At 46.9% G+C, this 13,792-nt stretch overlaps 2 protein-coding genes across 3 annotated transcripts in view; both read left to right on the top strand.

The window, feature by feature from the left end:
* Positions 1–13,792, top strand: part of DTX2 (deltex E3 ubiquitin ligase 2) — a 117,384-nt gene that overhangs the window by 3,672 nt on the left and 99,920 nt on the right. For both annotated transcript variants that reach the window (XM_048518973.1, XM_048518971.1), the window contains exons 2-4: positions 3,885–4,258; positions 7,535–8,163; positions 12,413–12,471. In XM_048518973.1, coding sequence (XP_048374930.1) covers positions 3,970–4,258; positions 7,535–7,737 — 492 coding nt within the window. In that variant the 5' untranslated portion in view covers positions 3,885–3,969 and the 3' untranslated portion in view covers positions 7,738–8,163; positions 12,413–12,471. The remainder of the gene's footprint in view (positions 1–3,884; positions 4,259–7,534; positions 8,164–12,412; positions 12,472–13,792) is intronic.
* Positions 12,435–13,792, top strand: part of LOC125445520 (uroplakin-3b-like) — a 37,045-nt gene continuing 35,687 nt past the window's right edge. The window contains exon 1 of the mRNA XM_048518603.1: positions 12,435–12,516. Within this exon, the coding sequence (XP_048374560.1) occupies positions 12,435–12,516 (82 nt within the window). The remainder of the gene's footprint in view (positions 12,517–13,792) is intronic.

The raw sequence follows: 13,792 nt of genomic DNA, 5'->3' as shown, positions 1-13,792 counted from the left end.
ATAGTAAGAGTACTAGAAGCACTATACGAAATATTACATAGTCTATGATATTTACAAGAAGGAATATTTGCGACACTAATATAATTATTATTGTACTTATACACAGTGACTGTTTACTAAAAAGGTCAACTTCATTGAAAAAAAAAAAAAAAGCAAGCAGTAGGCAAAATACATTTGATTATGACAAAAGATTAAAAAGTTAGTATAGCTACACTTGTAAAGTGCCTGTGCAGTCTTGCTAAAACCTTTAGTGACTTTACTAAAAAAAACTCCGGCCTCCGACCATATCTTCTAAGGATTACAATTTATTCAGTCTTTCCCTCCCTTAACTATTCAGCCGGCATTCATTTATTTCCACCCTCCTTTTCTCCATGATGGGGACCCAAAGCCACTTATATCGTTATGCCGTGGATTCTGATCTCTGATCAAATATTTAAATGTTTGGCTCGAAAGAACGGTCAAGTGTATTTCAGTGCTGTGACTATATCAGACCTTTTCCATCCAAATAAGGGCCCAAGATGTGGGGGTGGGAAATAGCTTGTGGGAGTGGGGTGGGCCCATGCTGGCATGTTTGCCCATCCCGCTGGCAAGCTAGAAGCCTTGTGGGAGCCAACTTTAGTTCCCCCGGGAACGCTTCCCTTCACAGCCCCAGACTTGTGCCACCAGAAAGTGTGGCATAAGCCTGTTTAATTTATGCAGCTATTTGGGTGGCTGGAGAATTTTTCAATTTCCTTCCTTTCTGCCCCACCTGAAACCCCTTTGGAAATGCCACAGCACTTCTTTACCTCACTACCCGGCCACCAAGGATCTCCCCCGCCCCAACTCAATCTGAATTGAGCTGTAGCACACTTTCCTTTCCTACAAAATTTTGTTTTCTAATTTTCATTTTTATTTTTTTTCCCTTCCTCTCAGACAGCAAAAATTAAGATGCATGTGCTAAGATGGCCATGCTGCCCCTTTCAGATATTGTATATATTTGCAACTTTGCTTGTGGAAAGTATTTTGTACTTTAAAATTCCGAAACGGTGCTAGTTGGAATTGTACACGCCCCCTAAGTTATAAATGCATTTTTGTTGTTAGAGGCAAAATAGGATTGTTGGAAAGGTAAGTATTGCGTATGTTTTGATTTTCCCCTAAAAGTCAAGGTTTCTCTTGAGAAAAAAAACACCCACATACCACCATAGCTCCTCCATTTCCAGGTATTTTTATATCTGTAATTGTAACTGTTCGGTGTTGGTTATTACTGATGCCTTGAGTGCTTGTGTGTGTGTTGTGGGGTACCTGTCAAGGTAATGGCATTCTGGCAGTGCTCATGTTTTAATTTTCCAGAGATCAGGGTGCGCTGTGCAATAATTCTAGTGGCCTAAGCAAAGGAGCACAGAAATCTTGGACAGTTAGCTTTTGGAGGCAGGAGCCTGTCCTATCGTTTGCTGAGAAAGCATTTTGTGTGCTGACGGGCGGTCTTGAATTATTAAGTGTTGGTTGCCCTGTTCTTAGCCATTATAGCTAGATTGTGAACAGGCCCACGTTTAATTCTGGGCTGTTTTTTCCGCAGCAATCCAGAACCTGGCTGCATTTTTGCTTGTTCGCTGACCTCCCTCCTCCTCCTCCATTTTGGCACGGAAAAATTGTCCTGAGCAGCTGATATTTCCCCACTCCTTCCCTTGCCCCCTCTTTGTTGTGACTTGGCATTTTTATTTGTGTTGACAAATTTCAGTCTCCCCAAATCTTGAAGAGGAAGAGTGCGGTCAGCTGGATCTGAGGAGCAGCGTTTAGGAGCCCTTTGCGCTTTTGGCAGGAGCCCTTGGCACTGTCGGCAGGGCAACACCCTTCTGGGCCTCTTCTCTTCATTGGAACTGTAGTGGCCCTGTGGCACTTTGAAACAAGCCTGGTCAGCTCCACGAAAGAAAGCAGAAAGCAAAACTGCTATGAAATGAAAGTGATACTTCGACCAAACCTGATCCTGCCAATCGTCTGGTGGGCAGAGTTGGCCTTCCTGTGTTGCAAAGGCAATTTCCTCTGTCCAAGTAAGGAGGGACCAGACTGGTGACTCCCCTGTCCTCAGTAGCCTCACTCTTCCAGGGAAAGGGTGCCAGAAGAGGCTGATGCCACAGTGGCCAACAATCTTTTTATGGAGCCTCCATGCCCCTCCCAAAGAGTGATCTCTCACTCTTTGCCTGCCTTGAATTCTTCCTGGTTGTCTTGCCTCCTTCTCTTCTGCTATGGCATTCTTCTGTCCGAAGTGTGCCAAGGATAAGCTAAGGCATGGATCAGGCAGTCCGAGTTAAGGCAGGCAGCAAACAAGGCGTAGTCAAACAGTCCATAGTCAAGGCAGGCAGAAAGCAAGACATAGTTAGACAGTCTGGAGCCAAGACAGGCAGCAAGCAAAGGCAGAGCCAGATGGTCCAGAGTCAAGGCATAGGCGGGAGGGCAGATTGAGAACTGGAGTTCAGAACAAGACCAGGAGCTTACCAAGGAGTTCACTTGTGGCATTCCGGCCGAGCCAAGCCCAACGCAGGGCTTATGTAGAAAACCCCCGTGAATGGGCCAGGCTCCTGCAGAGACTTAGTCCTTTTCAGATGCAGATGTCTCTAGCTTGTAGATCAGGGGTCCCCAAACTACGGCCCGGGGGCCAAATGTGGCCCCCTGAAGGCATTTATCCGGCCCGCCAGGCATGGCGGCGATGGCTCCATTCATGTGCAGTGGGGGCTCGAGGGAGAGGAAGAACCGGCCCCAATGGCTGTTGATTGCAATTACATGATGGCACCCCCAAATCTCCATGAATTTTCTGACCCAGAGTTGGAAACCTTACACGTGGCAACTCCTGCTCCGCCCTTCCCTCTCGGCTACTCCATGTGTTGCTCTCAGGCTTTCTGTTCCGCCTCACTCCCATTGGCATCAGCCAGGCTGGTGGAATCGCTCGCTGGCTGCTAGGGAGGAAGAACCCAGGATGATACCTAATCCTGGGTTAGATGGAATGCTTCATTGGGAAAGTTCTGCTTTTTTTTTTACAGGGGAAGGTATTACACAGCCTCCCCAACAATATTTGGAGCCCACCCTGTACTTGACATACTTTGGTCACTGTTCTAAAAATAGACCATGACAGAAAGGCTGAAAGGTGAAATCAAACATTTTACAATCATTTGTGAATAGGAATTTGTTCATAGTTTTTTTTAGTCTGGCCCTCCAACAGTCTGAGGGACAGTGAACTGGCCCCCTGTTTAAACAGTTTGGGGACCCCTGTTGTAGATCCTTCTGCCATACCAAGCAGCAATATAGGCACTTCTCCTTTTGCACTGTAGCTGCAGCTTCAGTCATTGTCTCCTTCGTGCAGCTGGATCGTTACTCTGCTCATCTGAGGCTCCTGATGGCTCTCCCGGCTGCACAACACCAGGCTCTGCCTTGGCTGACAGAGAAGGGCTTGGAGAAGGCCTCCACTTGTAGGGAAGGGCTTGGAGCTGGCTCTGTTGCCTGTATCTTCTCACAAGGAGTCAGTTGGGGAAAACCTGCAAACTCCTAGTCCAGTGACAACTTATGACTCTATCCCCTCCTCCTTTCTAGAGAGCCAGTGTGGTGTAATGGTTAAGAGCAGGTGCACTCTAATCTGGAGTACCGGGTTTGGTTCCCCACTCTGTCATTTGATCTGTGGAGGTTTATCTGGTGAACCAGATTAGCTTGTGCACTCCAACACATGCCAGCTGGGTGACCTTGGGCTAGCCACGGTTCTTCGGAGCTCTCTCAGCCCCACCCACCTCACAGGGTGTTTGTTGTTGGGGGGTAGGGGACAGAAGGGAAAGGAGTTTGTAAGTCCCTTTGAGTCTCTTAACAGGAGAGAGAGGGGTTTATAAAGCCAACTTTTCTTCTCTTCTTCTTTTCCATCCAAGGTCTGCTTTACTGAAGATGAAAGGATGAACACCGACTGACATTGTTCCAAAGCTCCGTTCTCTCCTCCCACCTCAACTGGTCGAAATGGCTGCTGGGCCGGGTAACTCGGCTGGGCCGTCCGGTCCTCCCTCCACTCCGCCTGATCCAGGAGTAGCGGTCTGGGAGTGGCAGGATGAGCTTGGCCGGTGGAGGCCGTACCGGAGCGGCGTGTGCAGCTTCATTGAGCAGTCATTCCAGGCCCTGCTGTCGAAGGGGAAACGGCTGTCCGGGACCTGGCCGGTAAACGGAAGCATCTCCCTGGGACAGGCGGACGCATCCTTGGCCCCGTACATCATTGACATTCAGAGTCTAACGCAGTTCCGGCAGGACACAGGTAAGGAACAGCCGGGCCGGGCAGGGTGTGGCTGCTGAATGACAGAAGCATTAGATTTTGCTAGTCCAAGGTTTGAGCTACTGCACTATGATCTTCTAGGTCCTGCCTGAATTGCGAGCCACATTCTGAAGGAGCTGCAGTTGGTGATCCTTGTTTGCCCCCAAAGGTAGCCCATATCTAATTTGCATTGCGGTATTCTTAGGTGTCAATGCCTTTGACACCTAAGGAGCAGCAGTGGCGTAGTGGTGAGGAGCAGCTGTACTCTAATCTGGAGGAAGCGGGTTTGATTCCCCGCTCTGCCATTTGAGCTGTGGAGGCTTATCTGGGGAACTGATTAGCCTGTGCACTCCAACCTTGGGCTAGTCACACTTCTTCGGAGCTCTCTCAGCCCCACCTACCTGACAGGGTGTGTGTTGTGGGAGAAAGGAGATTGTCAGCCCCTTTGAGTCGCCTTACAGGAGAGAAAGGGGGGATATAAACCCAACTCTTCTTCTTCTTAAGAAGATCCTTTCTGAATCTGAGCACGCATCCATCCATCCAACATCCTGTTCCTTCCTCTTGTGGCCAAGTGGATGCCCCTGGAAAGCAAACACGCAGTGACGCAGAGGCCTAAGACCACTCCTATTGTTGTTTCTCAGCAACTGGTAGTCAAAACTATAAAGCCTCTGAGCGTGGGGATTTTATTTCAGCCATCTTGGCTGATAGCCATGGACCTTTTCTCCATGGATTTGTTTAATCCCCTTGTGAAGCTGTCTGGGCTAACGGTCATTGCAGTGACCTGTGTATTCATTGAAGTATTTTCCTGAATCTGATGCCGTTGAATTCATTGGGTGACCCTCGAGGTTAAGTATAACAAGCATGGGGCGATCGAGGTTTGTGTCTCTCTTTGTCCGTAATTTTATAAATCTGGGTCGCATTCTGTGAGCAAAGTTTCAGCCTTCCCCGGTAAGGAGGGTAGTCCAAACCTTTGAACATGTTCGTTGAGCTTCTTCTGCCCCCTTCTGATTCTGTAGTATCTTTTTGGAGACATTTGCACAGGAATAAAGCTGCCATGTTGGATCCCATGGATCCAGTCATGGGATTCAGCTGGTTCACACCACTTCGGCAGAACCGGTTGTTAAAATGGTGCTTGTAAACAATCAGTTGTTAAATTATTTGAATCCCACCACCGGAACCGGTTGTTAAATTATTTGAATCCCACCACTGCCTGGATCCATTCTGCTAATGGACTCCTGAGTAGGAGGAAGCTGAGGGGGGTGGGCAGCAGAGGTAAGCAGGATCTAACCTAGACTTCTTCCCACACGCGCATTTTGTTTGCAATACCAGTTGTTCACCAGTTTGCATACTACACGAGACTGCTCTCGACCCCTACACCAAGCAGGCGCTGGCGTGGGATAGCAATCGAATAAATCAAATCGTGAAACTACCTCTTGTGCCTCTGGGACAGGTTTAGTGCTAAGCATTAAATAACCGTAAAATTCTTAGAAATCTGTGTTGCAGCGAGAACTACTTCTGTCGGCGGCCCATCTAGCCTGAAACAAAGCTGGGTGGTTCTCTGTGCTGAGAGAGAAGAAAGGAAGTTAGGTTTTTTTTTTAAACACACACACACACAAACCTTCTAACCAGAGTGTGAAAAGTTGGCCTTTTGCATTCTGTCTGTTGGCTGCTGAGCAGACAAAGCCCTGCTCTTCATAGGAAACTGCAGAGAATAACAGGAAACTTCTCTTCCTGGGTTTGAGGACATCCCAGCAGAAGGCAGGCACAGCTGCAGAGATGTGCTATAGGGATTTGGAGACTTTTGGCTGGTGGTGGCTGCTGTGGAGTCCTGGTTTCTGTACAGCTTTCACCTGGAATGGCTGATGCCATCAGCCTGGAGGGGAAGGTGCAGCCTTGGCAATGTTGGATTATTCTTTCGCCACCCCCATCCTTCTCATTGGGAAGTTAGATCCCCAGAAGCATTTGGTTCATCCCACAGGCTTCTGGGGGAACCAACAACTTCCTGATAAGAGGGGTGGCTCAGTGACATGATTTTTCCCTCTTCTGCTTGATCACAACCCTTAGGTAGGCTAGAAACTATCATATTAACTCCTTAGTGCAACATTTAAGGAATCCAAGCTTCCCCTCGTCAAAGCTTGCTAACAAAACGATTCCTGCCTTATTATATGCGGACAACATAGTCATCTTGCCTCACTCACAAGTGGGCCTTAGGAGAGCCCTCCCTGCCTTTGCCACCAGTGTGGTGTAGTGGTTAAGGTGTCAGACTAGAGTCTGGGAAACCCAGGTTCAAGTCCCCACTCTGCCATGGAAACTTGCTGGGTGACCTTGGACCAGTTACATATTCTCATCCCTGGCTCTGCCAGGTATTTGGATGGGAGACCTCCAAGAAATGCCAGGGAGGCAGGCAATGGCAAACCATATCTGCTTGTCTTTTGCTCTAAAAACCTGTTGATTGCCATAAAGTCAGCTGTGACTTAATGGCACAAATAGGGTGGAAGGGAAGATAGGTTAAGCTGAGAGAGGGTCGCTAACCAAGACTGTGAGTTCAGAGCATTTTACAAATACATGCTAAACAATTCCCTTCCAGTCCATTTACAGTGGACTTCAGTGATTGCCTGAAAGCAAATCCAGCTGTTTCACACTATAAAATCTAGTTGCAAAGTGCATTATTCAGCATATGTGAAAACACCCTTATAAGCAGTGGTGGGATCCAAAAATTTTAGTAACAGGTTACCATGGTGGTGGGATTCAAACTGGCGTAGCGCCAATGGGGCTGGGCGGGGCACGACCGGGGCGTGGCCAGGCATTCTGGGGCCGGGGCATTCCTGGGCGAGGCTGTGACAAGGACACAGCCGCTGCGCCAATCCTTGGGCGAGAAACGAATGCACGCAGGCGCAGGCTGCCACGCACGCCGGTGCACCTCCTGCTAGACTGCCTCAAGTTTTGCGCGCTACTGCTGAGAGGAGGGGCGTAACTAAGGCAAAAATCACGTGGCAAAATCACCAATCTCGGCACACACAAAATCACCCTCTCGGCACACACAAATAATTAGTAACCTACTCTCGGGAACCTGTGAGAACCTGCTGGATCCCACCTCTGCTTATAAGACATGCTGCATATTCCCCGCCCCCCCCCCCCTCCATTTGAATCAGGCACAGGACATCTATTTCACATTATGTTTTCAAGTTGTTCTAGACCAGGCTTCATTTGTACCGTAGTACCTTGCTTGGCACTTCAGTTTTTTCTGAGATGACACATCCATCTTTTCCATCCGCCCAGGTACCATGCGGGCCGTGCGTCGGCACGTCTTCCAGATGGACTCGGCAGCCGGGCAAGGCGTTGTCTGGGAGTGGGAGAACGACGAAGGAGGCTGGTTCCCCTATGAGATGGAAGTCTGCATCTACTTGGAGCAAGCCTTTACATTCAATTGCCCCCAGGTGGATCTCGGACCCTTTGGTTATAACTTCACGATCGGTGATTGATTTTTGGTGAGCACAGGCGCCAGAACAAGCAAAGAGCCTGACCAGCTACCAAGCGTCCGGATCGGCGGCATGTAAGAGCTCACCACCATACCGGTAAGCCCACGGCGATGGGGCCCGCTCATCGCCAGGAGTCCATAACACCTGTACATGCCAGCAGTGCCTGTTGAGTAGCAGGTCCGGACCCATTACCACACGATACCGGCACTCCATGGGGAACCTCCCGGGGACTTCAGCCGGAATGCAGGGGGCTGGCAGGACTGCTGGGTTTGGGTCTTCTCTCCCGGGCTTCCTGCCGTATAACAAACCAACCGTGTCTGGAGCAAGATCAATGCCAAAGCTGAACGCGCACAGCACAGGGGCAGCGCTTCATCCTGCAATTGTTGGTGGATCAAATCCAGGTCATGTCGTCATACCCAAAGGAGTTAGGTATGGCATTTTTCATGCCTCTGAGCTGCATGGAGTGGGACCATCATCACCTGATTCTGATGATAGTAATGGGCCCAAGCGTTTCACATTTATCTGCCGTGTTTCCCCGAAAATAAGACAGGGTCTTATACTAATTTTTGCACCAAAATATGCACTAGGGCTTATTTTGGGGGAAATACGGTACCTTCACAATTCATTAAGGCGGGCTCTTGGCAACCCATTGCTCCCCCGTCACATGTGAGGCAAGCTGCATCCTCATTGGCAGGGAGCACAGGGCATTGTCTGCGATTCGCGATCTGTAACTACCGGTAGGGCTTATTTGTGGAGGAGGGCTTATACTTTAATCATCCTCCAAAAATCCTGAAAAATCATGATAGGGCTCATTTTCGGGGAAACACGCTATTTATTGGACTTATTGACTGTTTTCCCTCGTCAGATGGCCTCAGAGCGGTTCACAGATATACAATATCAGAAATAAAACAAATTCCTGCAACACATCTTACGACGACCTTCCTTATACTTAAACCTGATGAAGGAAAGATAATAAACCCAAATAACCAAGAACTGACCCAGAGCAAAAAGAAGAAAAATAAAGAAGAGTAGGGAGGCTAGCTGGATATATCAGAGTTGCTGCCCTCAACCATAGGCCTGGCAGAACATTTCTGTCTTACAGGCCCTGCAAAATGTATTCTTGTTCTGCAAGGTCTGTAAGGGCTTTAGGAAGAAGAAGAAGAAGAGTTTGGATTTATACCCTGCCATTATCTCCTGTAAGGAGACTCAAGGTGGCGTACAAACTTCTTTCCCTTCCTCTCAGGAGAGAAAGGCGGGATATAAATCCAACTCTTCTTCCTCTCCCCACAACAGGCACCTTGTGAGGTAGGTGGGGCTGAGAGAGTTCAGAGAGAACTGTGACTAACCCAAGGTCACCCAGCAGAAATATAGGAGTGAAGAAACAAACCCAGTTCACCAGATAAGAGCCTGCTGCTCATGTGGAGGAGTGGGGAATCAAATTCGGTTTTCCAGATTAGAGTCCACCTGTTCTGTGGCATTGGAGCATAGGCCGAGTAATGGCACATGAGAAGAAGAAGAAGAAGAAGAGTTTGGATTTATATCCCCCTTTCTCTCCTGCAGGAGACTCAAAGGGGCTTACAATCTCCTTGCCCTTCCCCCCTCACAACAAACACCCTGTGAGGTAGGTGGGGCTGAGAGAGCTCTGAGAAGCTGTGACTAGCCCAAGGTCACCCAGCTGGCATGTGTGGGAGTGTACAGGCTAATCTGAATTCCCCAGATAAGCTTCGACAGCTCAGGTGGCAGAGCGGGGAATCAAACCCGGTTCCTCCAGATTAGATACACGAGCTCTTAACCTCCTACGCCACTGCTGCTCCTCCTACACGAACTCTTAACACTCCTACGCCACTTAACCTCCTAAGAGGTTCAGCGTGGGTTGGTCTCTTCAGGGGTGCAGTTGTGACCTTGTACACAATTGTCCTTTATTCGTGTGGCTTCATTCAGGTGCAAATACTTGAGTAATGTACAGGTGTGCGTGAATTAAATATTACAACGTTATGTGCCATCCACTCCAAAAACATAATCACCAGCTAACTAATAGTAATGCCGTATGTTGTCTGTAACAGCATCAAAAATACCACTTAACTACACATTTTAGATTACATATATCTGAAGGTTCCGCAAGTTGCATAAGATACATACGCTTAGCTCCTAGGTACTACTCACTTTAGAAAGAAGAATAATTTGTTTTCAGACCCTGCTTTTCTCTACCTTTAAAAAGTCTCAAAGTGGCCGAAAAACTCCTTCTGTTCCTCTCCCCACAACAGACACCTTGTGAGGTAGGTGGCGCTGAGAGAGTTCTAAGAAAACTGTGGCTAGCCCAAGGTCACCCAGATGGCTTCATGTAGAGGAACGGGAAAACAAACCCAGTTCACCAGATTAGAGTCTGCCACTCAAATCCAGTTCTCCATAAAAATACTGTTCCTCAGTTTGTTTTAAACCTTCCCATTAATGGGAGACAAAATAAGTGGCTATGCTGTCTCTTAAATCTGAGAAAACGATATTACCTACTGTTCATAACAGTAATGTTGGCATTCCACTGGGTACATTATTAACCATTTATGTGCAACAAAGGAGCAATTGCCTCGACCACAAATTAATCAAAAGTATTTGCCGTTGTAGCAGAGGAGAGAGAGATAACAGTGGCCATTTGTTTTTCAGAAACATCACAATGAATAAGGGAATTTATGTTAAGCAATGAAAAATGTACTCATTAAAACTGGAGAATTTAAAAATATTATCGAACTCAAGCAGATGTTCTGTTCTCAGACCACTTGCCTTCACTGTGTAAGATGATCGTGAATGAAAAGAATCCCGTGACTAGATAAAGTCACTAATGCTTTGCAGCTGTTACGTGCAGCGGCCTTCTAAGTACTGGTCTTAAAGAAGCCCTACTGGAGAAATGCTAGCTCAGTGTTTATGAAAACACTGAACATTCCACCTTTGTCAAGACCTCTAGGAAACGTTGCATCAAGAGTATAAATCCAAAAGGTCTCCCGTCTTAGAAGTGTCTGTTCTGCTTGTGTACATTTAAAGGGGTTAGTTGAATTTGGCTAATTCCTTCACTGAAAATGTAGCTGCAAGAGGTTTCCCCAATCAGACCGTAACATCTGACTTTGTTTTGGCCTTTGGTAGCTCATCATTCTTCTTACCAAATTAAAATGATAATTTACGCACATTGGCACCTTATCCAAGATATTAGGGATTCCAAAATCCCATCTTCATAGGTTTTTGCAGAATATCTTCTCAAGTGGGTAAATTATTTCTCTCTTATGTTTAAAGTTAAATTCCAATTAATTTTCAGCAACAGGACATTATAAATGTGGACATTGTTGTCCACACAGTCTAAATATTAAAAACATTTACTAATCCTAAAAATAACAAAGTTTGCCATCTGAATAGTTTACTAATTGTAACTCTCAGAGTGTTGGTTAGGTTTCATTTGCCCCTGCAGTCTTTTATATGTAGATCAGACCTCTAGTCCATTAAGAATGATTGAACCTAGAATTATTGAACATGAGTAAAACACCCAGAGGAATCTATGGGGCTTTCCCAACAAAGCATTTCCGAGAGAAATCTCATTCGGCCTCTTTGTTCTTGAAATGTACACAAACAGAACAGACACTTTTAAGACAAGAGACCTTTTTGATGTATACTCTTGATGAAACTTCTCCTATAGGTCTTGGTGACAAGTTGGAATGTCAGTGATTTTATAAATGATTAGCATTTCTTCAGCGGTGCTTCTTTAAGATTCTCAATTAGAATGTAACAGCTGTAAGGTATTAGTGACTTTAGTAATGGGGTCATTTTCATTCATGATATTATACAGTGAAAGCAACTGGTTTGAGGGGAGGAATATCTGCTAAGGTTTGTTACTATTTTTATATTTTTGAATTCTAATAAGTATATTTTCCTTTGCTTATATAAATTGTTATGTATTCATTACAATGTCTTTGAACCACAAATGGCCATTGTTATTTCTCCTCGCTTTGCTACAATGGCTAAAATGCTTTTGATTGATTCTTGACCAATATGATTGCTTATATTTGTTAAGTATAAATGGTTGATGATGTTGGATTTTGACAAATAATTGTTTGGGGGTTTAACAGCCACTTTCTGTTTGGGGTTTTAACAGCCACTTTCTAGTCCTTCTGAGAGCCATTGTGGTTAAGAGCAGGTAGATTCTAATCTGGAGAGCCAGGTTTGATTCCCCACTCCTCCACCTGCGTGGCAGAGGCTTATCTGGTGAACCAGGTGTGTTTCTGCACTCCTACGTTCCTGCTGGGTGACCTTGGACTAGTCACAGTTTTTTGGAACTCTCTCAGCCCCACCTGCCTCACTAGGTGTCTGTTGTGGGGAGAGGAAGGGAAAGGAGTTTGTACGCCACCTTGAGTCTCCTTACAGAAGACAAAGGTGGGGTATAACTTCTCCTCCTCCTCCTCCAAATAAGCTGGAAAGTGGCTGGTTGCTCAAATCTCAGCTAGAGAAGTTGCCAAATAACTTTTCCAGGGATCGGAAGGGGTGGGACTTCAGTAACCTCAACAGTCTCTCTCTGCTTCCTGGTTGCAAAGCCTGAATGAAATTTCAGCTGATTTCGATGGTTGTCAGGTTCTCTGCTGTTGCTTGATGTTTTAACCATGTGCTTCAAGACTTACACATTTTTTTTCTAATATCTGTTCAGTGTACCAAAACTACCTGTGAGCATGACGAGGCCCAGCAGAGTGAGTGAAGCTCTTGCAGGTAATGTAGCAGTCCGCAGTTTCTTCTCGTTCCCCCTTCTCCCAGGTTAGTGGTTGGCAACCGTTGTCCCTTGAGCTGAGATTTGGCCTGCAAGAAGTGGCTGCTTGTCCCTTCTCCCATCCTCTTAGAGGAGAGCCAGCATGGTGTAGTGGTTGAGAGCAGGTGGATTCTAATCTGGAGAACCAGGTTTGATTCCCCACTCCTTCACCTGAGTAGCGGAGGCTTATCTGGTGAACCAGATGTGTTTCCACACTCCTTCATTCCCGCTGGGTGACCTTTGGCCAGTCACAGTTTGTCGGAACTCTCTCAGCCCCACCTGTCTCACAAGGTGTCTGTCATGGGGAGAGGAAGGGAAAAGGAGCTTGTAAGCCACCCTGAGTCTCCTTACAGGACAGAAAGATGGGATATAAATCCAAACTCTCCTTCTACTACTACCTTAAGTCTCATGCACTGTTGCCCCTAGAGAGCAAGTTCCCTGTATTTCCAGCGGCCATCACAGATGCATTTCTTTCACCTTTATGCATCTGAAGCTGCACTATAATACTGTTCGGTTCTGCTCAGTACTCTGCTCCGATTGGCTGTGGCTTTCCAGGGCTCCTTCAATCCAGTTTGCTGCTGATGTATCCTGCTGGCTGGGACTGGCGGCCTGGCTTCTGTTGCCCTGTGAAGTCGCCGCTGCGCCTTAGGTTTGGCCATTTGCCTAGCAAAATACGGCAAATTGATTTTTCCAACACCGAAGATGGGTTTTGATTAGAATAGCAAAAAGGGATACGCAACGTTTCTGGTAATCGCGAGAGAACGGCAGGGGCGGAAACAAGAGGGCAGCTGTAGTGAAACTGGCTCTGAAAAATCGTCCTGGATTATTACAGCGTTTAATCAAAAGGTGAGGTTTCTGTCAGTGTAAGCAGTTATCCTCTTTGACTTTCATCCCGGAGCACTAGGCGGACACAGTGAACAGGCTGCAGGCCTCTGAGAGCCAGCTGGGTGTTTTGGTAAAGAACAGGTGGACTCTAATCTGGAGAACCGGGTTTGATTCCCCCTGCTTCTCCACCTGAGCAGTGGACTCTCATCTGGTGAACAAGATTTGTTTCCCCGCTCCTACGTTATTACTGGGTGACCTTGGACTAGTTCCATTTCTCTCAGGGACAGGAGTTTGTGAGCCGCCTTGAGTCTCCTTGCAGCAGAGAAACTCTTCTTCTTCCTGAAGAAGAAGACACCCCCAGTTAGTGGCCCACTGAAGCGGCTTTGCTCTGCTGCTTGGTCAAGTCTGTCTGCATTCATTGCAGGAGCCAGCAGAACACGGATCTGTGAAATCCATCAC

The sequence above is a fragment of the Sphaerodactylus townsendi genome, linkage group LG16 (genome assembly GCF_021028975.2).
Source record: "Sphaerodactylus townsendi isolate TG3544 linkage group LG16, MPM_Stown_v2.3, whole genome shotgun sequence".
Classification (NCBI taxonomy): domain Eukaryota; kingdom Metazoa; phylum Chordata; class Lepidosauria; order Squamata; family Sphaerodactylidae; genus Sphaerodactylus; species Sphaerodactylus townsendi.
Note: the sequence above shows the minus strand (reverse complement) of the source record. Positions and strands in the feature narration are given on the sequence as shown.